Genomic DNA, 25464 nt, shown 5'->3' with positions numbered 1-25464 from the left:
TAAATATAAAAAACGTACTTACAGTCTGTGAGTCAGAACAGCCGGCATTGTAGTCTACTCTCCCAGGATCAGTAAACAGTCCTCCATAAAATGTGCTGCACACATCTGAATATTTGGGTTGAACTTGTAACGGTCTAAACGTTACTTGGTTCAGATTGTTTTAATTTTCACTGGCTATTGCCTAAGAAAAATAGAAAAGTATCTGAGTCAATTGTAATACCACTTGGAGTAGTTTGAGGGCGCTAGTGCACAGGGTTGAGCGGATATAAGCCTGGGCACCCACGAGTAAGTCAGTCGTTTGGTAGAGGGAAACCTTATGGTTGAACTGACGCTACCTTCCTGCTCATTCTGAGAGTCCTGGTTTGAGAACTAATAGAGTTTATGCTCAAGTAAAGGACTGCTGGTTTTCATCACGTATATCACCGCACTTATACCATTATTGGACCAGTCTACTCTTGTTGTTTTACTGTGTTTTTCTATAAGCACAGTGTGAATTCACGGCACGTCTCCAGGGAGCGAGAGGTGTGGATCATAGTATCACGTGACTGTAAGCAATGTGGCGTTGAGGTCAGCGAGGCACCAAACGCCATTGACTGTTTTCATTTCGCACTCATTGGGATTATATCATTGCATCGCCCTCAGATAACTCATCATCATCATCATCAATTCAGCTCATCGAAAGTCCGAACTTTCACGCTAAGTTTCATTTATTATATTGACTGATTCACACAGAGGCAAAGACTGCTTGTTTTCTTTATATTGTGGCAATATATATATATATATATATGCACTTGGGGAAATAAAATAGAAAAAATAATATTAGTGAGGTAGACATGTGGGGGCGTGTTAGAACGAGCCGTTTTAGGTAGGCGTGGCTGACTCTTAACTTTTATAAAGAATATCTCTTTGGATTTGAGACTTTAGTCTTTGCAACTTTACAGATCTTCTTTATGCACCAAGAGCTTGTAACACTCCAAAGAGAAAGGAAAAATTGAAATCGCATCATATGACCCCTTTAAACAAATATTTCAGTAAGTGTTCAAAATATTTTAGTAAATGTTTGTAGATTTTTTTAAATGTAATTATTAGCTTTGAAACAAGCTTTTAATCAACTCTCAAATAAAAGTAAGCGCTCAAAGAATTGTATTTTACTTAAGATTTTTGTATTTTAAAATAATTTATTTTCATTTTACATTTTTATTTAATTATTAGCTTTTAAGCAACTCTGAAACAAATAAAACATTTCTGCATGTATTCAAAATATGTTAGTGTTTTATTTAGATTTCTTTTAAATCTTTTTGATTATTTATTTTTTAATTTTACATTTTTAATTAGCTTTTAATCAACTCAATAAATAGCAGATTTCTGTATTAAAATAATTTGTAATTTTACATTTTTTACATTTAATTACTAGCTCTTAATCAGCTTTTAATCAAACCCTGCTGTTTTTATAATCTTTAATCGAAATAATGAATAACTTGCTGCAACTCTGAAACAACTTTCTTTTTCAGCTGACATCAACACTCTCTATTTTTCACAATCGAATCAGTTTGTAATTATAAAATCAAGTCATGCTCGAGGTTTCTTTCTTCTCATTGAAAATCAGTTCATGCATTCACTGGGAGTCGAACCCATGACCTTGCCGTTGCGAGCGCCATGATTTGAGTTACAGGAATGCTCTCAAATTCAATGTTGAAATTTAATCTGTGATATATATATATATATATATTTTATATCTCGTACCTCCTTGGGCTCTTTCTTGAGCGGCGCGGCTGGGCTCTTGTCTTTGGGTTCAGTCACTGGCAGACAGAAGAGCTGCTCGATGCTGTTGTAATTGGGCTCCAGCGGTGAATCGGTCGAGACAGACGCCCACATCGAAGGACCATCTGAGAAAACCACATACACACTGTATTTGCACACATAAATGCAAGCGCTGATAGAAAGCATCACTTCCAGTCTGATTTAACAAACGCTTCTGAGATTCATAGTTCCGTTTGTGGCACTTGGCAATTAAATTATCCATGAGCTGAAACAAATACTCTGAAATAATCATACTTTTGGACAGACAGAAATTCAAATTAAAACCTACACACATTTCTGGTAATTTGACATTATTTTCTCAACTTGTTTATCATGTTTGATGTTTTAATAAAAAAAAAAAAGTTTAATTTATAATGTTACAAAAAACTGTTGATCATTTTTCTTGTCAGTCTTTTCTAAATAATAAATGGCCAAAATAAGAAGCAAACTTGAGCAGGCTTTATATTGATCATCGAAGGTCTGGCTATTAGCAGTGTTATTTTAGTATCATTGATACACTTTGAGTTATTAAATTAGGTTTTATTTGTATATTTTAATTCCAGTTAAAGTTTTAGTAATTGTTTTGTTTTATGTTTTTGTAAAAAAAAAAGTCTACATATTTAATTATGGTGTTAGTTTTAGTTCTTTTAGTACATTAACTTAAACTAAACAAAAATAAGAAATGTTGCCTTTGCAACGAGCTGAAAAAAGGTTTACATTTTTTATATTTCATTTTGTTAATATTTTGAACAAGATTTTATTTTTATATTTTGTTTTCATTTTAAATGTTAGTACAATTTTAGTAATTTTGTCGTTTGTCACTTTTATTACTTAATTTTTTTTAAATATCTATATATTTGCAACTAGCTGAAATAAAAGTTTTTGTATTTTATTTTTGTTAATATTTTGAATCCTGATTTTATTTTGTATATTTTTCTGTTTTGATTTTAATTTTAGTTAGTTTTATTAATTAAGTCATGTTTTTCACTTATTTTATTTTTTGTAATGTCTATATACTTGCAACTACCCGAGATAAAAAAATATCTGCATTTTTGTATTTTATTTTTGTTAATATTTTGAATTAGATTTAATTTTTATATATTTTTTTTATATTAATGTTTTAATAATTGTTTGTCATTTTCATTAGTATTTGTTTTTAATGTCTATATAATTTGTATTAAGTTTTAGTTTATTTAGTATTAACTAAAATGTTTACAACAAGCTGATTTTTTTTTTCTATATTTTATTTTATTTCTATTAAAGTTATTTTATTTCAAATAATGATTTTAGCTTTGGTTAACGATATTAAGCCTGGCTATTACATTTCATATTTACATTCTTATGCATTTGGCACAGTGAGAGCTCTGCATTTTCTCAGCTCATGCGTTCTCTGGGAATCAAAGCGTCGCGTCGTTAGCGTTTCTCGCGGATCTCACCGGTGACGGCTCTGGAGTTCAGCTTCTGCCAGTTGAGTTTCTTCATCCTGAGTGTGGGATACGGGCCGCTCCTCGCCGGCGCGGTGTAACACTGGCCAAGCGGATGAAACGCCCGGGTCACGATCACATCACCTGCTCCTGGAGGAGGAGGAGGAGGAGGTGCACCCATGCCAGGTAAAGGTGGAGGCGGTGGAGGACCTGCAGATCCCATTCCTGGAAGAGGAGGAGGAGGAGGAGGAGGCATCGCTGCTCCTGGTAAAGGAGGTGGTGGAGGAGGTGCAGGAGGAGGTCTAGCTACTGTTTTGAGAGGCACTGCTGAGAGAGGAGGAGAAGCCATGCTGGGCAGAGGAGGAGGAGGAGGAGGAGGAGGAGGAGGAGGTCCGGTCTTTGTGGAGTTGCGCGGAGGTTCCTGGCTTTTGGCTGATCTGCAGGAACTCTCCAGTTTCTCGTCTTTGCTCTCCGTCTGAACGGCTTGATTCTTTCTTCTGGACTCGTAACCGTTGACCTCAAAAGAGCCTTTGGACGATTCCTTAGAGAAGACGAGACGCTGCAGGATCTTCTCACTCGAGTCCATCTCAGCTGAGCGGACAGAGAGAGAGAAACATGATGAAACAATAACATTTCATCAATGCATTACAGGAAAAATAAAATATCCATAGGCACAAGAAATAAATAAAGGTAAGCAAATAAATAAATAAGCAACTGAATACAAGTAAAAAAAAAAGTAAATATTTACTTATTTACATAAGGCAAATACATATACAAGTAAATAAAAGTAAATATATTTTAGTAAGCAAGTATATAACAAAAAAATAGTAAATGAGCAATTAGATGTATACTGCAAGTAAACAAATGAGCAAATAAAGCAAATAAATAAGTAAATCAGCAAGTAAATAGTTAAATAACCAAATAAGAAGCAAGTGAATAAATAAGCAGGTAAATGTATAAGTACACAAATGAAAAATATAAAACAAAATTAATAACGTAAATAAGAAAATTGGTTAAGTAAAAAATACATTAAAATAAATAAGAAATTAAATGCATAAGTATACAAGTAAATAAAGCAAGAAAATATATAAGTTGTTAAACAAGAAAATAAATAAATAAGCAGGTGAATGTATAAGTAAATAAGTGAAAGAACTAAAAGCAAATTAACATATGTAAATAAGTATGCAAGTACACAAGTAAAAAATAAAATCAATAAATCATAAAAATTATCTAAATCAAATGCATAAGTAAATAATTAAGCAAGAATCTATAAGTTAATAAGCAAGTAAATAAGAAAGCAAGCAAAAATGTACAAATGAAGTAAATAAATAAATAAAATGGAGTGATTACTGCATGTTATATGCTACTCCAAAAACACACCTGAACTTTTTGGCACTTCTTTGTTAGTGAGTGTTTGTGCCCTTCAGTTAAAAAAAGACAGCCCATAATAATGACAAACGCAAATGTATTTACATGATATTTGCGACTATGCTAAATGGTTTGACACACTAGGATTTTTAGAAAAAAGAAGAATTAGGGAGAATAAGTAATTTACGGTCATTGTGTGAATAACGTGTAATCATGGAATTCATAAAAAGTAACTGTAATCTGATTATGAGCATTGGAAAATGTAATGCACTCGGATTACAAGTGCTTAATCCAGATTACATGTAACCAGTTACTTCCCAGCTCTGCAAATGGGTCAGTATTTCCAAACAGAGTCATTTCCATGAGTAACAGACTGAAATGCATGGCACATGGCAACTGATCAGAGAGTAACTCACAGCACTGAGCGATCAGAATGGCCCGGTTAGCGAGCGCCTCCAGCGCCTGCCAGATATCCGCTCGCTCGGGACCCAGCAGCAGCAGCGCCTGTAAAACGGACAACAGCTGCAGAGACGACGGGAAGCTGCTCACCTGCAAACACACGATGCAGCTCAAGCTACCAGACACCATACGAGCCAAAGAAACCACCACATCTCTGTAAGAGAGGAGCGCCGCTTGCCTTGTTAAACAGAGACGTGAAGACTTCCTGATGGTTGCTCATGTCGATTCCTCCGTAAAGCCTCTGCAGCTCGTCCTCATCCTCAGCCATGGCCTCTTCAAACGCCTCACACTGGATGATCAAGTCTTCATCATCCTCTTCTCTAAAACACACATGCACTGTGACAGAGCATCTCAGCTTGAGATTTATTCACTTGCCAAGTGTGCACTTCTGCTTCTGAAAGCTCACCTTAACTTCGGCAGCAGGTGAAGCAGCTGTAATCCTGGTGGACACAAATAAACATAAAGTCCATGAACACACAACAAAACATCGAGTGCTCTGTGTTGGAAAGCTCCGTTGTGTTAAAGCACAAAACAGGAGGTGTGTGCTTGTGTGACAAACAGGTGAACGCAATTAAGACTTGATCACGTCTGTTTGCAATTGCATACTATACATACTACTCATACTAGATTTGAAGTATGCAATAAGTATATCGTGCACAACTCCAAATGTGCAATATACAGCAGTGTTATTTAGTAGATAATATGTTAGCTTTTATTAATATTTTGAATCATTTTTGTGTTTTAATTTTAATGATTTAATAATTTATGCATTTTTGTCATTTTTAATAGTTTGTGGTTTATATCCGTCTCTATATTTTTTATTAATTTTTTTTTCAGTTTTAGTTTTTGTTATTTTAGTGCATCAAGTTGAACTAAGTTAAAATGAGAAATGTTGCCTTGGCAAGTAGCTAAATGTTTAAAAATATTTTATTTCAGTTAAAGTTTTTTATTTTAATTTCAGTTTTAGTTTTAGTTAACTATAATAACCCTGACATGAAGTAAGCAACAACGGTTTTGAGCATTTTTCTTTACTCATTATTATAAAGACTGCAGTTTAGATTTAAAAACACCCACATTTGTTTTCACAGAAATAAATTAACACTAAATTAAAGCATACTACTGTGATTGCGTACCGCATGCTGTGTACTTACATGCTATTTTTAATAAATAGCAGGCAGCATTCATTGTACACTGTGCACTATGCAGTAAGCAGTACAAAGTAGTACTGTATTTGGAATAAAGGGCTGTGTTCTAAATAGCATACCTGCATGCAACTCATACTATTTTTGAAGTATGCAATACTAATATTGTGCACAATAGGTTGCACTCCCAGATGATTTATTAAATTTATCAAAATGTGCAATATACAGTAAGAAACAACAGTATTTAACATTTTTCTTTACTCATTATTATTCATACTGCAACAAATAAAAATAACTACAGTTATTTTCAGACAAATAACTCTAAAGCACTCTACTGTGTCAATGGTTGCATATTCCATGCTGTTTCACATGCTATTTTTAATAAATAGCAGGCAGCATTCCGTGTACACTGTGTACTATGCAGTAAGTAGTACGCTAGTATTCTATATTCCATGCTAAGGGCTGTTTGGATTAAGAACTGTGTTCAAAATAGTATTCTTCCATACTACTCACACTGTACAGTATGCAGTAAGTAGTATGCTAGTATTCTACAAGAGCTGTGTTTGGAATAAGGGTTGTGTTCTAAACAGCATACTTGCGTGCTACTTATACTTTTACGCTAGTATTCTATATTCCATGCTAAGGGCTGTTTGGATTAAGGACTGTGTTCAAAATAGCATTCTTCCATACTACTCACACTATTTTTTAAGCTACTCATACTATTTTTGAAGTATGCAATACTAATATTGTGCACAATAGGTTGCACTCCCAGATGATTTATTAAATTTATCAAAATGTGCAATATACAGTAAGAAACAACAGTATTTAACATTTTTCTTTACTCATTATTATTCATACTGCAACAAATAAAAATAACTACAGTTATTTTCAGACAAATAACTCTAAAGCACTCTACTGTGTCAATGGTTGCATATTCCATGCTGTTTCACATGCTATTTTTAATAAATAGCAGGCAGCATTCCGTGTACACTGTGTACTATGCAGTAAGTAGTACGCTAGTATTCTATATTCCATGCTAAGGGCTGTTTGGATTAAGAACTGTGTTCAAAATAGCATTCTTCCATACTACTCACACTATTTTTTGCATACTACTCACACTGTACAGTATGCAGTAAGTAGTATGCTAGTATTCTACAAGAGCTGTGTTTGGAATAAGGGTTGTGTTCTAAACAGCATACTTGCGTGCTACTTATACTTTTACGCTAGTATTCTATATTCCATGCTAAGGGCTGTTTGGATTAAGGACTGTGTTCAAAATAGCATTCTTCCATACTACTCACACTGTACAGTATGCAGTAAGTAGTATGCTAGTATTCTACAAGAGCTGTGTTTGGAATGAGGGCTGTGCTCTAAACAGCATACTTGCCTGCTACTTATACTTTTACGCTAGTATTCTATATTCCATGCTAAGGGCTTTCAAAATAGCATTCTTCCATACTACTCACACTATTTTTGCATACTACTTACACTATACAGTATGCAGTAAGTAGTATGCTAGTATTCTACAAGAGCTGTGTTTGGAATAAGGGTTGTGTTCTAAACAGCATACTTGCATGCTACTTATACTTTTACGCTAGTATTCTATATTCTATATGTACTGTAGTATCTACGTCTAGTTGAATGTACCAATGAACTCCTTGCGCATCTTGTCTCTCTGGCGCAGGTCGTCGGCGCTGAAGATCAGGGCATTTATGACGCTCAGAAGAGTCACCATGTAAGGCACGTTATCAGTGGATTGGAGTTCATTCATAATCACACTGAATCGATACTGCTGCGTCTTCACAGACTGTTAGACAAACACAGCATTGTTTCACATCACATCATGTCATGCAAACTTTACAATAGGCATATTTTTGACATTTTGATATGATTATTCTTAAACCTTCCTTTCAAATCCCCATGTTAAAGCTATTATCATTGCTCCAAAAGAAAACCATAATTTCCTGGTATTGAGACTTTGTTGGTTGTATGAGGCTTAAAAAGAAAATGACTGTCCGATTGAAAATATGCATGCACAAAATGTCTCCATTTTATCTGAAGTTCAGTTAAAACACCCCGTTTAACATAGTAATAAATAATCCACTCACCCTGGAAATATGATTTTCTTAGGATTGTTGTTTACCAGTACAAATATAAACATTCTTAAATCAATATACATTTATTAAGAGGCAAAACGACTGAAGATATTAAGTCTTGTTTAAAAAAAAAAAAGAAAAATGAAGTGAGTTTAAGCTTAAAACATGAGAAATATCTGCCAATGGGGTCAGAAAAATAAACTTAATTCCAAGGGAAAACAAGATTATTTTTCTTAAAATCTCATTAGTACATTACAGCCAAAATGAAATCTCCATAGACTTCTTACAATAAATCTTACAATAAATAAATAAAGCAAGCAAGTAAATGCATGAAGAAATATGCAAATAAACAAGCAAGTAAATATATAAATAAATAAATAAAGAAAATAAATATGTAAATAAACAATAATGTAAATATATAAGTGAATATATAAATAAAGCAAGTAAATATGTAAATAAACAAGCAAGTAAATATAAGTAAATAAAGCAAGTAAATATGTAATTAAACAAGCAAGTAAATACATAAGTGAATAAATAAATAAAGCAAGTAAATATGTAAATAAACAAGCAAGTAAATGTGTAAAGAATATGTAAATAAATAAGCAATTAAATAAGTAAAGAAACCTGTAAATAAAGAAATAAAAGCAAGCAAGTAAATAAGTAAAGAAATATTTTAATAAGAAAGTAAAGAAATATGTAAATAAATAAAGCAAGCAAGTAAATAAGAAATATGTAAACAAATAAGCAAGTAAATATATAAGTAAATAAATAAATAAGCAATTGGCAGATATTTGTCCTTGTTATAAGCAAAAACTCACTTCATTTTAATAAATTTTTCAGCAAACAAGGCTTCTTATATTCTGTCATTTTGCTTCTCCAGTAAATGTATCTTGATTTAAGAAACCTCAGATATTTGTACTGGAAACAAGACAAACATAACGAGAAAGAGCATAATTTTTTTGCAGTGTAAATGTCACTTTTACAGAGAGAATAAAATTCTTAAGTCTATTTAGAAGCAGCAGTGTGACGTTTTGTGTTTTTACCCACATGCAGTAAAACAATGACATATTAACAGATTATTTGAGAAACATGTTATCTGTCTCAGCTGACCACTTCAGATCACCGACACTTAAAACTCGCTTTCTGACCTGATACCAATCGCTTAACTGATCCAGACGGAGACGCAGGAATCATATCATCACTTGCCTTGTAATGGTCCAGAGCGTCTAAAGCGAGTCTGTGTCCCTCTGAGGAGAACATGCTGAGGGCCGCAAGCAGCTCAAACACCTGCTTCTTCACCATGGTGTTAGATGTGTCCAACGCTGGAGGGAAAGGGAAAGGAAATACAGTGTTTTTAGCTTCCTCCTCCATCGTTTTAGATTCCTCCTCCATCGTTTTCTCCCTCTCCACTTTTAGGATGTGTTAGCAGCTAATTTTTGGGAGACGTAATGTGAACTTTGTACTTCTGATGGTTAAAAAAACAGCCAAAGCATGTGATAGGTGTGAAGATTGTGCAATGCAGATACTGTGAGCAATGCTTTGGAGGAATGTGTGTTTTTCTGAATTTATCTCGTCTACTGGATAGTTAGTGCACAGTTTTAAAGGAACAGTTCAGCCAAATCCTTCTTTCAGACGTATAGAATCAGTGATTGCGTGACTTCGACAGACTGGTTTTTGGATTGTGAACACATGCATCCTCAAAAGAGAAGCGTGAAAGAAATCCATGCGGGTTTGGAACGACATGAGGGTGAGTAAATGACTTTTGGGTGAACTATTCCTTTACCCCTGTAAAGCCTGACACATGAAAATATAGTGAATAAAATCTGTTTTTCTGAAATGGAATCGTTTGTTGAACCTTTAGGAAAATATATTTATAAAAAGTTTTTTTTGGTTGAGTATCATTGACACGTCAGGCTTTTATGGCTCATAATTTTGAAATAAAATAAAATAAAAATAAAAATTATGACATACTATATCATAATTATGAGATAGTTGAAATTATGATATACTAAGTCATAATTATAATATAAAAAGTCATAATTATGAGATAAAAGTCATTTATGACATACTAAGTTATACTTTAGAGTCAATTTTGAGATAAACAGTCATAATTATGAGATAAAAAGTCAAAATTATGAGATAGAAAGTCAACATTATGACAAGTCAATTATGAGATAAAAATTCCTAATTATGACACAATAAGTCATAATGTTGAGATAAAAATTCATCAATTTGAGATAGAAAGTCATAATTATGAGACAAAGTGAAAATTATGAAAATTTAATTGTTAGATTAAAAAAGTCATAATTATGAGATAAAAAGACAAAATTATGACTATAAAAGTCAGAAAAATCTTTTGAAATAGAATTTTTTTTAATTGAACGGTTTACTGAAACTTTAGACAAAATATTTAAAAAAATCTTTTAAAAAAAGTTGCAAATGTGTTTTTTTTTTTTCATAATTTTGACTTTTTGTCTCATAATTGACTTTTTAATCTCATAATTATGAATTTTTATCTCATAATTCTCATCATGATTTTCACTTTGTCTCATAATTATGACTGTTTATCTCAAAAGTCGTTATTTTTGTTTGTCGTAGCTTCATAACATTACGGTTGAACCACTAATGTCACATGGACTATTTTACCGATGTCCTTACTGACTTTCTGGGCCTTGAACGTGTCAGTTCCCAGGCAGGGTCAGAAAGCTCTTGAATTTCATCAAAAATATCTTCATTTGTGTTCTGAAGATGATCGAAGGTCTTACAGGTTCGGAACGACATGAGGGTGAGTAATTGATGACAGAATTTTCATTTTTGGGTGAACTATCCCTTTAAAAGATGTGAGATGTTCTGGAGGCTTGTGAAGATCATTCCTCCGCTGAGGAACAGTGAAAGTAAAGTTTCTGGAAACAAACACTCCTCAAAAGATCCTGAGGATCAGATTTGACACTCTAAAACATGATTGATGGAGAATCAAGTAAAGCTGAGCTGCTTCAGTCCAGTAAGTGTTCATCTGGAGATATTACTGCAGTTATTATGAACTTTACTTGATAAAAATCAGTCAAGATTTGACACGAGAAGCTCCAGCTCCAGAATTACACTAAAAGAGCTTTGACTGGATAAAAACCGCTAAAACTATCGATCAGACGACAGAAGGCATGGAGTGGCTTGTGTGCAACAGGTTTAACAGGAGAGTTTGATAATTTGGAGATCAAATATGATACAGTAAGATTGCTCTACCCTGTGACAGCTTGCGCACGTATCCCTCATTATCCACGATGAAGTGAATCCCGGCGGATGAGTTCATCACGGCTCTCACACAGCTCACACACGTCAGCTGCAGCAGAGCGTCTGCGATTCGAGAGCAGCCGCGTCCCGACAGACGGTCCAGGGCCTCCAGCAGCAGGTCGAGGCCTGAGAGCTCCAGGAACTGCACCATCCAGGTCTGGTCACTCTTCTCCAGACGCTTCTTCAGGCCCGAGTAGTTGACCACGGTGGGCACCTGCAGCAGACGGATGCACAGCTCGGCATCTGCGTTCTCCAGGTTGGCCTCCTGCGAGCCGTCCGAGTCCTGAGACGAGCCCAGTCGACCTCGCACAGCTGCCCACTTCTTCTGCGCACCATCTGACTTCCCAGACATGATGATGATGAAGATGATGAAGAAGATCGAGGGAGGTGCTGCGGAGGTAAAAAGCAGAGAATTTATTTAAACACACAATAATATTAATAGTTTAATTCAGATTCACACAGAAACTCAAATCTCTTCACTACATTCCACCTAAATAAAAGTCTGGTTTAACTTGAAGAAATTGTGACAGAAATGTATAACTACTATACAGCAAAATATACTTCTTAAAGCAGCAACAATAATAATAATAATAATAATAATAATTTACAATAAACACAATTATTATTATTATTAAAATTATTAAATAAGTTGCTGCGGAACAGAACTTGAACACCATATAAATTAAAACATGAAAAAATATATTTTTATGAAATTCATAATAATAATAATAATAATAATAATAATAATAATAACATTTATTAAAATATTATATTAATTTATTATTATTATTAAAGTGCGGTAAAACAGAGCTTGCATACAGTATAAAATAAAACTGTTGATGATAATAATAATAATAATAATAATAATATTTTAATAAATTGTATTATTATTATTATACAAAACATCATAAAACCAAGATATTTTTCCCACTATTTTATTATATACAAGTTATTTTGTGCAGAATCTTTTTTGACAAAAAAATAAAAAATGCAATAATATTTTATTGCAAATTGTTACATTTTCATGTGATTACATTTTAACAGCTTGATTAAATTGTTTAAGTTTAAAGAATTAATTTCTTTCAACCCCATTTGATGAAAAATTCATATTAAAACATACAACACAATCTAAGATAAATAAAATGTAAAACAGAATTTAGAAAAAAATTAAATAATACATAAATAAATAAATAACACTGATTTCATGGAGCCCTAAATTAAAAGGTAGCTGACTCTGTGAAGTTTACATTCATTTTCATTACATACCCGTGTGTTTCTCAAGGTAATGAAAGAATTGAATATCAAACATTGTGTATCTAGTGCCTATCATCCACAATCACAAGGGGTGTTAGAGAGGTTCCATCAAACTCTTAAGTCTATGCTTAGAACGTACTGTCTTGAACATGAGAAGGATTGGGATGAAGAGGTTCCCCTTTTGTTGTTTGCTGTCAGAAATACTGTCCAGGAATCCCTTGGATTCAGCCCAGCTGAGTTGGTCTTTGGACATTCTCCTCGTGGTCCGTTAAAGATGTTGCAAGAACAACTTCTTTCTCAAAGTCACTCAGTTACAAAACTGAATGTGTTAGACCATGTGAGTTATTTCCATGAAAGATTGCATTCTGTCCTCATTGATTTATTTTGATGATTGTACCTTTTCTTTGTTTGGTTTCATTAAAAACCCTCAGAAGAATCCCCGCTTCCTCTCTTTAATATCATAGTAAACAGAGATTATGAATAATATGGAAATAAATATAGCCCAACCTAGGGCTGGGCGATATAACTAAAAAACTTATCATGATATAATGTTCCATATTGTTCGGTATCGATAATTATTAAATTTTTTATAACCTTTCTTAAACAGAGAGCAGTAGAAAAAAAGGTTTAAATTTAACCACTGTATTTTTAATTTACCCAATTTATTAAGACAAACAACAACTTATTTTAGGCTTAACAAACAAAATAACAAATAAAACAAAATAACAAAATAAAATTGAAACAAATATCTCCTTTCTTATATTTTATATGCAGATTAAATAAGTGTTAAGGAAACTTTTGGCCTGTCTCCTGAGGCCACAGGAGGGCGCAATGAGTAAAATAATGCACCTCATTAAACGGTTTATTCAATGCAATGAAAATAACGGCTGTCTATAAAAAAGTACATAACGTCTAAACTAATATTTATAAATCAAATATGATTCCGTAAATTGCATAAACAATAATGAACAAAACAGCATCATGTATTTATGCCTAGCTTAATATAAATAGCCAAAGCGCCGATCACACGATTGCATTTAAAAATATATGAGATGCAGTGGAATGGAATAAAAGCCCCACAAATTCTCGAGACATGTTTTCTAAAAGTTGAACCTCTTTTAACTTTACATGGCTTTCTATTCAATTCTTGTGCGAGACGCGAGTGCAGCAGTCATAGTTGTGTGTCTCAAGAATACGCTTGGTTTCGGTTTTAACCTAAACAATATCTTCTCTGCATTGAGCTTCTATATTTCGCTAATGTTTTGAATGGAAAATGCAGCAGCGGTGCATCTTGTGGTTTCAACTGGATATAGACTAATAAAAACATTAAACGCAACATCATCCTCACCGCATCTCATGCGCCGCTAATAAGGCTCCCTGACACACACCTAAAATTCAAATATACCATTTTTTCATTTGAATGCGAATTTTGATTTTAAAAATACACAGTCTCCTCATCGCAGACAGGCACGGCACTCATTTCACCATGTGTTCTGTTGGCTGTCTGCTTGTCACTCATAACACGCGCCCTTTAAAGGGGTCATATGATGCGATTTCAAGTTTTCCTTTCTCTTTGGAGTGTTACAAGCTCTTGGTGCATAAAGAAGATCTGTAAAGTTGCAAAGACTAAAGTCTCAAATCCAAAGAGATAAATAAATCTGCAAAAATGTCAACGATTCTGTGTTTTTCTGTCAATATGGGGTGCTGTGTGTACATTAATGAGGAAAAAAAATTAACTTAAATGATTTTAGCAAATGGCTGCAATATAATAAAGAGTGAAAAATTGAAGGGGGTCTGAATACTTTCCGTACGTACAGTATGTACAGTATTTGAAAAATAATGTGTTTTTTGAACATTAAAGCATGTCAACATATTCTGTTACACAAAAGAATGATATTTAAAATAGCATCATATGACCCCTTTAAATGAAAAAAGCGTGAAACTATCGTGCGATATATCGAAGATTTTTTCTATCGTTATCGTTGATGGTGTACCGTCGATAAATATCGATACTGTTTTATCACCCAGGCCTAGCCCAACCCTACTTTCATAAAAGAGAGTCATATTCATAAAGACACATGATTTGAGGAATAATTAACATCTTAAAACACTCAGGCTAAGCAAAACATCAAAACTAGGCTTGAAGATGCAGGAAGGTCAGAGTGTCTATCAGAAATGCCCATATTTAGAGGAAATGAGAGCCGAGTGTCACAGGAAGGAAGGCTAAAACAGCAGCATAACACTTTCTTCAATCCAGAGGAATGGATGATCAGTTCAGACTTGCAAACTTCAACCCATCATGAGCTCTTCTCGTCTTTCTCCATGTGGGTTCAGACTTTCCTGGCATGCTTCATTGTGATTCATCATTTCAACAGACCCAGAAAGAGGCTTTCAATGGCAAGCGCTGGCATGAAACTCATTTTACTTCACTGACTGGGGAATTTTTTATAGTACTGTGAAGATTAAAGTCTCTTTTTAATGCAAAATAATTATATCACTTCTAAAGCAAGTTCAGATCTATTCCACATCACTGTAAGTAAACATGAGCTGAAAGCTTTGTCTGAACACACCCTTAAACTCAACAAACACAGGAATCTCTCCGACATACGGACAGAGACGAGATGTTTCATTGATCTCACACACAGACGCCAATGCAGAAGGTCAGAAAGTCGCATGAGGTTCATGTACAGACCAAAATACACTTAGCATAAGTTTTGGATCAATTGCAAACAGCAGCCTTGAAAATAATGATAATTTAAAAAAAAATCTGCGTCATTTAAATTAAAGTTGCTGTGTATTAGAATGATTTCTGAAGGAAATGTAACAAAAAGTTTCGAATAAATGCTGTTCCTTTGAACTTTCATTTCATCAAAGAATCCTGCAAAAATTCAATATATCACTGTTTCCTAGTGCTGCGTTCAAAATATCGATACGACGATGTATCGTCACAGAGATTTGGCGATACGGACTGCACTTAACATCAAACTGCTTCTGTTTCACACAAATGCTGGCACAGACATGCATGTTTGGCTAGAGTCGCTTTGAACTCGTGCATCTTCAGAAGTGGAGCTGCACGGAAAGTCCTGCCGCGCGCACCTAAGCGAACTTGCGGACGCTCGAGTATAAATCAGCCTTAAATCAGCCTTAAGCGTGTGTGCGTTATGTGTGTGTGACTGCACCAAACTGCTTCTGTTTCACACAAATGCTGGCACAGACGTGCATGTTCGGCTAGAGTCGCTTTGAACTCGTGCATCTTCGGAAGCGGAGCTGCGCAGAAAGTCCTGCCGTGCGCATCTAAGTATAATCAGCCTTAAATCAGCCTTGAGCGTGTGTGCGTTAGATACAGTAAAGACAGCGCGTTAGTTTAGAACTCTTCTAATTTTTATTTTTTTATTGTAGAGAGTGTGTTAATTTGTGCAATGATAACCTACCAGCAACGTAAATGATTTTTTAAACATATTAGAATGAGTACATTACAATATAGATTTATTAGAACAAGTACATTATTATTTATGGGCTTAAAAACTTTGATCACAGAAATAAATTACAGTTTAACAGAGATTCACATAGAAAACAGCTGTTTGAAATTGTAAAAATATTTCACAATTTTTATTGTATTTTTTGACCAAATAAATGCAGCCTTTGTGAGCATATTAGACCAAATTGCAATAGTATGAGCATCTGGATAAAGTGTGAACAGCAGCTTTGAAAATAAAAAACTGCATCACTTAAATTAAAGGTAAATTAAAATTCTTTCTTCATCAATATTTTGCATTTAAATGATGCACTTTTATGTGCACTACCCTTGAAAAGTAAGATTTGATTATTTTTTTTAGAAATAAATTGGTACTTTTATTCATCAAGGATGCATTAAATTGATCAAAAGTGACAGCAAAGACATTTATAATGTAACAAAAGATTTCTGTTTCAAAAAAAATGCTGTTCCTTTGAACTTTCTATTCATCAAAGAATCCTGCAAAAATAAAATATATCACGGTTTCCACAAAAATATTGGGCAGCATAACTGTTTTCAGCATTGATAATAATCAGAAATGTTTCTTGAGCAGCAAATCAGCATATTAGAATGATTTCTGAAGATCATGTGACACTGAAGACTGGAGTAATGATGCTGAAAATACAGCTTTGATCACAGAAATAAATTACAGTTTAACAGATATTCACACAGAAAACAGCTATTTTAAATTGTAATAATATTTCACAATTTTACAGTATTTTTGATCAAATAAATGCTGCCTTGGTGACTTTTGTTTTTACAAATCAAGTGCTTAAAACAGATTACAAGTGTATTTTAGGATGCTCACTGACTTCTTAACATAAACACTTGCGTGTTATGGAATAAATGTATTGCAGTCTATTGTACATCCATCTAAACTGCTGATTCGACACGATCTGCACTTCATATCTGATTGTCTTACACAAAACACAGCGTTGGAATCTGTCCCATCAGCCACCACGGGACGTCCTGCAGGGATTTACTGCTGACAAAAGAGCGTTTATGCCACGGCGAAGCTCAACAAAAGTGCCAGAGCGTCTTTGGCACTGGATTCAGTTTTCCTTTTTCTACCCCAGTTTGTTTTGACTGAGAGAAAGTCAGAGAGATGCTTTATTTAGCTTGATAGAAAAAGCTATTTTAGATGTTGGCTTGGGGAAAGTTGGGCATATTTGGGCTTGTTTCGTCTCTGGATGCCAGTTACTCAATATCAAGACCCTCTCAGAACAAGAAATCACAAGAAAAGTTCATTTATGACACGCTGAAGCTGATTCAAATCTACTGAAACAGACAATCTGGTGAAATACCGGTCATGCCGTCACTCACAGCTCCTCAGATAAGGCAGTTTCTGCAGTTTAGAGAACACATTGCGCAAAAGTTCATGCAAGAAGCAATCTCCGCATGAATGCAAGGAATGTTCTTCACACAGACCCTCCAATGTCTAAGAGTATGTAAGACTTCAGCACACGGTCACATGCTGCAGTCAGGAAGGAAAGGGAAACTCACAGAACAATACGACTCGATGCTTCTGCTTTTCTCACTTCTGTATACTGTGGTCGTTTTTCCTGAAGAGCGAATTGCACAAAATCATAAAATCAGGTCATATTTCGACCCAAAATCAAGCAGATAGAAAGAGGGAATTATATCTTGCTTAAGCACATTTTCATGACTATTTCATGACAAAGCATTTTTTCCTTTAATAATCATTTTGCACATTTTAAAAATCCCACTGCATTGCTATTTTTTTTGGGATGAAATTGTCATGAAAATAATGTCACAAAAACACACAATTTCTTTTAATAATAATTTTAAACGTTTGACTTTAAAATCCCATTGTGTTGCTATTTTTCATGATGGAATTGTCAAGAAAATAATGTCACAAAAAGCTCATTTTACTTTAATAATCATTTTAATATTTCAACTTTAAAAATCCAATTGATTTGCTATTTTTTGGATGTAAATAATCAAGAAAATAATGTCATATTTTGGTTTTATAATAATTTTAAACCTTTAACTTTAAAAATCATATTGCATTGCATTTTTTGGAGTGGAACTGTCAGGAATAAAATTGTCACAAAAACACATTTTCTTTTAATAATCATTTTAACATTTTACCTTTAAAATCCCATTGCATTGCTATTTTTCATGATGGAATTGTCAAGAAAAAAAATGTCCCAAAAAGCTAATTTTTCTGTAATAATCATTAATATTATTCTAAATCACTGAATATTTTAACTTTAATAAAATCCCATTGCATTGAATTTTTTTGAAGTGGAATTATCAAGAAAATAATGTCACAAAAAAAAAACATTTCCCTTTAATATGCATTTTAACTTTTAAAATCCCAATGAATTGCTATTTCTGCAGAATTTAAATTTTTTTTTTAATTCACAAAAAGCAAATTTTCCTTTAATAATCATTTTTATATTTTAACTTTGATAAAATCTCATTGCATTGCATTTTTGGAGTGGAATTGTCAGGAAAATAATGTCACAAAAAACAAACATTTTCCTGAAATAATCATTTTAACATTTTAACTTTAAAAATCCATTTGCATTGCTATTTTGGATGCAATTGTCAAGAAAATAATCTCACAAAAAAGCAAATAAATAAATAAATAATAATAATTAGTAATTATGTTAAAATGCTGACCTTAAAAATCCCATAGCATTGCTACATATCATTGGAGATTGTAAAGAAAATAGTTCACACACACACACACACGCACACACACACACACACACACACACACACACACACACACACAAAACATTGGGGTGAAATATGACCTGGACAAGTTTTAATGGGATTCACCTCAATATTTCAAAGAAGCAGCTAGAAAGTCCAAACAGTCCAAAGGCTATTTGACTGTAACGCACAGATACAGTGAAGCGTCTACTCTGTGCCGATCTTGATAAAGCTTCTCTGTGAGGTCAGACACTCTCAAGGGTGACAATAACCTACATATGAACAATACAATCACGTGTGTTTGTCACAAACCTGCAAACATGAAAGTCACTAAATAAAGTGTTCCTCTTCAGATGATATTTGGGTGAAACTAGCTACGCAATAGTTGAGTGGAAAAGCACAGGTCCATGTAAGTACAGAGATTTCATATAAACACTCATGCAAACGACAGCTTGTTCATTTCACTGGAATGTGTGACTTATTAAGAGCATCACTAGAAATAGTGTGAATTTATCACATTTCCTCCTTTTCTGGGTGTCAAGCTTACATGACACAATCTAACGGGACAAACAGCAGCTGTTTCCTGTGAAATGCAAATAGGAAATATTTAATAACCACTTACATAAAATGACATGGATCGAGCCACAATGATAACAGCCTGCATAGAGAGCAATGCAGTTTTGTTTCTGATGACTAAGTGCATTATTCAGTATTATATACACCCATAAGCCCATACTTAACTTTTACTGACTAAGCAGACACACCCAACTACACTGGAAATCAAGAATTACAATAAATGTCCACTGTTACTGGCAAGATACCACATTACTACAGTAAAACTGCAATAATGTGGTGTTACTCACCACCAAAAAAAAAGAAAAAGAATCAGAATAACAGATTGTGAAAGGTTTTTACACGATTTTCATTTAAAGGGGTCATATGATGCAATTTCAATTTTAACTTTAAACCGCATAAACACATTTCATTACACCAAATACACAAAATAATGTTCTTTTTAGCAGCATCATATGACCCCTTTAATAATAGCTAATGTAAAAAGTATGAATTTTAAAATCACATTTTTTGGGATGGATCATCAAGAAAATGTTACAAAAACACATTTCCTTTTAATAATCATTTTAACATTTTAACTTAATTGTAAAATAATATTGTATTGCTATTTTTGGGATGGAATTCGGGGTCGACCGATTATCGGTACAGATATTAAGCTTTTTTATGGTTATCGGTATCGGTCATTTGCCGATAAAATAATTTAAAAGAAAAGAAAGTTTAAAGAAATTTAAAGAAAGTTTTTGTCAGAGCCCTTGTTATTCTTAAGTTTGACATTAGCTTTCATTTTTACACCAGACATATATATCGGTTCAAAATATCGGTTATCGGTCTACTTGATCTGTAATAATCGATATCGGTATCGGCCCTGAAAAACACATATCGGTCGACCCCTAGATGGAATTGTCATGAAAATAATGCTACGAACAGCACAATTTCCTTTAATAATCATTTTAAGATTTTAATTTTAAAATCATATTGCATTGCTATTTTTGGGTAAGGAACTGTAAATAAAAAAAGTCACAAAAAGCAAATTTTTCTTTATAATCATTTTAAGATTTTAATTTTAAAATCCATATTGCATTGCTATTTTTCAGGTAAAAAAGCAAATTTTTCTTTAAAAATAATTTTAAAATTATAACTTTAAAAGTGCAGTTGCATTGCTGTTTTTGGGGATTTGATTGTAGTAATCGTGACAAAATGTAATGTGGTGTTATTCGTCTCTGTCAACAAAAAATAAATAAATCTAAATGACAGACTGTGAAAGATTTTTACACTGTTAGAGGTCACATATTAATTTACTGTAGTAAAAATATCCATAACAACTACTAACAAATTAAAAATGATTTTGTAATTAATTGTGAATTTACTATCAATTCCTGATTGAACATTTTTTCAAAGTATGGTATTTTGTCTAAAAATGTTTGAAAATAAAGTCTAAAACACCTGATTTTTATTTCTTTTGTCCATCCAGGGTTATTATACAGAGCAAATCCATCTGATTTAGTGTTTTTACAGACTGCAGCTGCATTTCAGCATAACATCTGCTTCATATTAAGACTTTTCCTCAACTCCAGCACTAACAGAGAGCAGTGAAAGGACAGAAAGCTTCTCCTCCTCCTCATCTGATTGCTGCTGTCCATCTGATCTCCTGAATATATCGCCCACACTCATGCATTTACACCCACACAGTGAACCAAATCACTATCTGTGACAAACAACTCGAGCCTGAAGAGGACAGCATGTCTTCAAATGACGAGACAGCATCAGTAAAGCATCTTTACATGCAGTAACTTTGACCCTGTTTACATACAAACGACATGCGATGATACAAACAAACACTGATCTCAGCTGATGCTTGGCTTGATATGACAAACGCAACATTGTTTCCATATTCGGATCAATAAACAATACACAAATAATAATAAAATCTCCGCTGTTTTACCGACAGTCAAGCTTCATCTCCGAAACATGGCGATTTTTCCTTCTCAGCGCCATATTCAATGATGCATAATGACACTAGTAAGGAAATACTTCATATATTTGTATGAAATTAGGTTTTACTTGAACTCAGGTGGGTTTTTATGGTATAGAGGAAATCTTTAAGATATGAAATATTCATTTGTCCTACCTGTGATTCGGCGAGTGTCCTTTATGATGTGATGAAGAGGAGAACTGATGCGAGCAGACACATTCAAGGCGTCTCTCCTGATAGTTTGAAGTATTCCGGGCGGATGAGGGTGAGATTGTTGGACGGACTCAAGCTGCTGCTGACACATGTGTTGACCACGCCCACTGAGCGCGACGGGGCGTGGCTTAACACGCTCCTCTGCCAACCCAGTGGAATTCTGGAGTACTGCATACTGCGACTGTGCCGAAGTATGCAACAGTAGACCTTTTAAAGGAACAGTTCACCCAAAAATGAACATTCGCTGAGCTGACAGTGTCCTCACCCTCAGATCATCCGAGATTAGGATGAGTTTGTTTCTTCATCAGATTCGGAGAAATGTTTTCATTTCATCACTTCATTGCTCAGCAATGGATGCTCTGCAGTGAATGGGTGCCATCAGAATGAGAGTCCAAACAGCTGATAAAAACATCACAATAATCCACAAGTAATCCACAGCACTCCAGTCCATCAGTTCACATCTTGAGAAGACAAAAGCTGAAACAAATCCATCATTTAGAAATTTTAACTAAAATACGAGTCCATAATCCATAATAACACTTCTCCAGTGAAAACGTCCGTCTCCTGTTGTCTCTCACATCAAAATCCAGCCACATATTTGTTTAGAGCTGTTTAAATGCTGCTTGATCTGTGCAGATTTCTCTCCTGATTCAGACCAGAACACTTTTTCACTGGAGGAAGCGTTATTATGGATTATGGACTCGTATTTTAGTTAAAAACGTCTTAATGATGGATTTGTTTCAGCTTTTGTCTTCTCCAGATGTTAACTGATGGACTGAAGTGGTGTGGATTATTTGTGGATTACTGTGATGTTTTTATCAGCTGTTTGGACTCTCATTCTGACGGCACCCATTCACTGAAGAGCATCCATTGCTGCAAGTGATGCAATGCTACATTTCTCCAAATCTGATGAAGAAACAAACTCATCTACATCTCATATGGCCTGAGGGTGAGCACATTCCTATACCTTTAAACAGCAGGATGACAGTAATATTTAGCCACCATATCTTCTCTACTCTCTCTTTTAATGCACAAAGGCTGAAGCTGTTTTAAACTGTTATAAACAAGACAGACTTACATATAACAAGTTAAAATGCATATTTCATAAGTAAAAACATGCTTTGTTGGCTAAAAACAAATGCTTTCAGCCTTTGGTGCATTAATTATGACAGTAGGTTATGGTTAACCCACGCAAGGCTGCAGGTCCTGACAACATACCAGGCCGGTTAATCAGACTGTGTGGGCTGCAACACCTCCAACACTAGGTGCCCCACAGGGCTCTGTGCTCAGCCCGCTGCTCTTCACGCTGCACTGCCAAATGCACCAGACACTTTTATAAACACTCCCTGCTACAAAGACTCAATAAGATAACACATGTTTACTTGCACATGCACTACAATCGTCTGTGCTGCTTGCCCTGAAATACCTCTTTTGCACAATATCATGTACAGTATTTGTATAGTTTGTCTTTGATATATATATATATATATATATATAGATAGATATAGATATAGATATATTGACTATATGTATATATAGTCAATATTTATAGTATATGTATAGTCAGATTACTGCTCTCCGGTTAGCTATGTACAGATTCATAATTGTTTCTTACTTCTACTGCTGTATGTTTATATTTATGTTGTATGTTTATAATATTGCCACTGTATGTCCACACATGTAGCGGAATGGCAATAAAGCTCAACTTGACTTGACTTGACTTGTTATATTTTATAGTCAGCATTAGTTTGCATTAAGTGATTATGTTGGAAATGTATGTATCCCTAAAAATGTCAAATGTAATTTCACTGGTCAGACTGAGAGACACACCCGAGCCAACACAACATCATGTTGCAACTCATATTACCAAACTGTCTGATTTAGAAAAAGAAAATTAGGAAGGCAACAGATTTTCCTCCAGATTTAATTAAGTTTAACCTTTTTTGTTGAACAAAATAATTAAAATCTTATTTTATAACTAACATGACTGTATTCTAAGCCTCAGATCAACAGTGAGCTTGTGCATGGTTTTGTTTGATTGAATCAAGTGTTATCAGCTGATAAGATATTTTTACAAAATCCACCGGCATGTAGATAAACATGCGTGAGAGATTCTGCACGTCACGCATGTTTGAGAGTTTCTGGTGCGAGAGCATCCGTGTTCTTCTCTGGACGGAAGAAAATCTAATAAACTGACAAAGAGGAGCTGAATGAACCCAAGAAGTATAGTGTCACACACAGCTGACAGACGCATGACAGAAAAAGAGAAGGAAATGATTTCCCTGCCTGTTTTTAATGAATATACTAAGAAAATCTTATGATTATGAATCAAGCTTGGTTTTATATACATATTGGAAGATCATATTGGCATGTTTTAGCAAACTTTAGCTCACAATATTCTGTTTAGTGTTTATGCCTAAAAAGTGTTCATCCCTCCATGCAACAGCAATATTATTTTATAGATCACTGGTAGATATAAACATGCTAAATTAATACATGTATATATCTATATATGTATCATAAATGTATGTGTGTCAGGGGTATACATTAACTGAAATAAAATAAAACATAAAAAACTTTTATTTCGGCAACATTTCTCATTTTAATTTAGTTTAACTTGATGAGCTAAAATAACATAAAACTAAAATTAGAATTAATAAAAACTAGACATATATACAGTATATATGTGTGTGAATACACACATACACACAATATATAAAAATGATGGAAAAACACACAAAAAAAAACAACCAAAAAACTAACAAAAATTAAAATGAAAACAAAATATATAAATACAACTGAGTAAAAAAATTGCTACTAAAAAAAACACACAAACAAAAATGAATAAAAACTACACACACACGCACACGCACACACACACTCACACTCACACACTCACTCACACACACACACACACACACACACACACACACACACACACACACACATATACATAAACACACACATACACATACACACACAAACACGCACGCATGCACGCACGCACGCACGCACGCACACACACACATACACGCATTTATATATAAATCTTCTAAATATGACAAAAACCACAACAAAATTTCTAAAACTTTAACTGAAATTAGAATGAAAATATTTCATATGCCAATTGTGAATTATAGACATATAAAGACATTATAGATGAGTTATGTGAATATTGTGCATTCTGTGCATTTTGATATATACATACTTACAGTATGTTACAATCATTTTTCGAGCACTACCACACTGAGCACAGGTGCCCCACAAGGCTGTGTGCTCACCCCGCTGCTCTTCACGCTGCTGACCCACGACTGCACTGCCAAGTTCAGCTCCAACCACATCATCAAGTTTGCAGATGACACAACTGTGTTAGGCCTCATCAGCAACAATGATGAAACACTCTATGGCTCAGTGGCTCCACTTCCTGTGCTGACTTAAAAGAGCAAGTCTCCCTCGACCCATCCTCACCACATTCTACAGGGACACCATTGAGAGTGTGCTGACCAGCTGCATCAATGCCTGGCATGAAACCTGCAGTGCCACAGACCGCATTTTCCTTGCACGATGCTCCAGTAAATCCACCAGTATTGTGAAGGGCCACACCCATACCTCCCACAGTCTCTTCCAGCTCCTGCCATTAGGTAGATGATACCGGAGCAGCTGAGCCCGCTCTGCA

At 34.3% G+C, this 25464-nt stretch overlaps 1 protein-coding gene across 8 annotated transcripts in view; it reads right to left on the bottom strand.

The window, feature by feature from the left end:
* The window catches only part of LOC107678755 (inverted formin-2-like), a 48647-nt gene extending 26776 nt beyond the window's left edge, over positions 1-21871 (bottom strand). For 4 of the 8 annotated variants that reach the window (XM_016474137.1, XM_016474138.1, XM_016474139.1 and 1 more), the window contains exons 1-9: positions 21732-21871; positions 11530-11967; positions 9496-9611; positions 7841-8000; positions 5458-5491; positions 5230-5371; positions 5009-5141; positions 3237-3815; positions 1744-1886 (exon numbers count right to left, since the gene is read on the bottom strand). In XM_016474137.1, the coding sequence (XP_016329623.1) occupies positions 1744-1886; positions 3237-3815; positions 5009-5141; positions 5230-5371; positions 5458-5491; positions 7841-8000; positions 9496-9611; positions 11530-11929 (1707 nt within the window). In that variant the 5' untranslated portion in view covers positions 11930-11967; positions 21732-21871. The remainder of the gene's footprint in view (positions 1-1743; positions 1887-3236; positions 3816-5008; positions 5142-5229; positions 5372-5457; positions 5492-7840; positions 8001-9495; positions 9612-11529; positions 11968-21731) is intronic. The other 4 variants (XM_016474135.1, XM_016474136.1, XM_016474133.1 and 1 more) reach the window with 1 other exon arrangement.
* Positions 21872-25464: the final 3593 nt, after the last annotated feature.

The sequence above is a fragment of the Sinocyclocheilus anshuiensis genome, unplaced genomic scaffold (assembly GCF_001515605.1).
Source record: "Sinocyclocheilus anshuiensis isolate Anshui unplaced genomic scaffold, SAMN03320099.WGS_v1.1 scaffold208, whole genome shotgun sequence".
NCBI classification, from domain to species: Eukaryota; Metazoa; Chordata; class Actinopteri; order Cypriniformes; family Cyprinidae; genus Sinocyclocheilus; species Sinocyclocheilus anshuiensis.
This window is presented reverse-complemented; position numbering and strand designations above follow the sequence as displayed.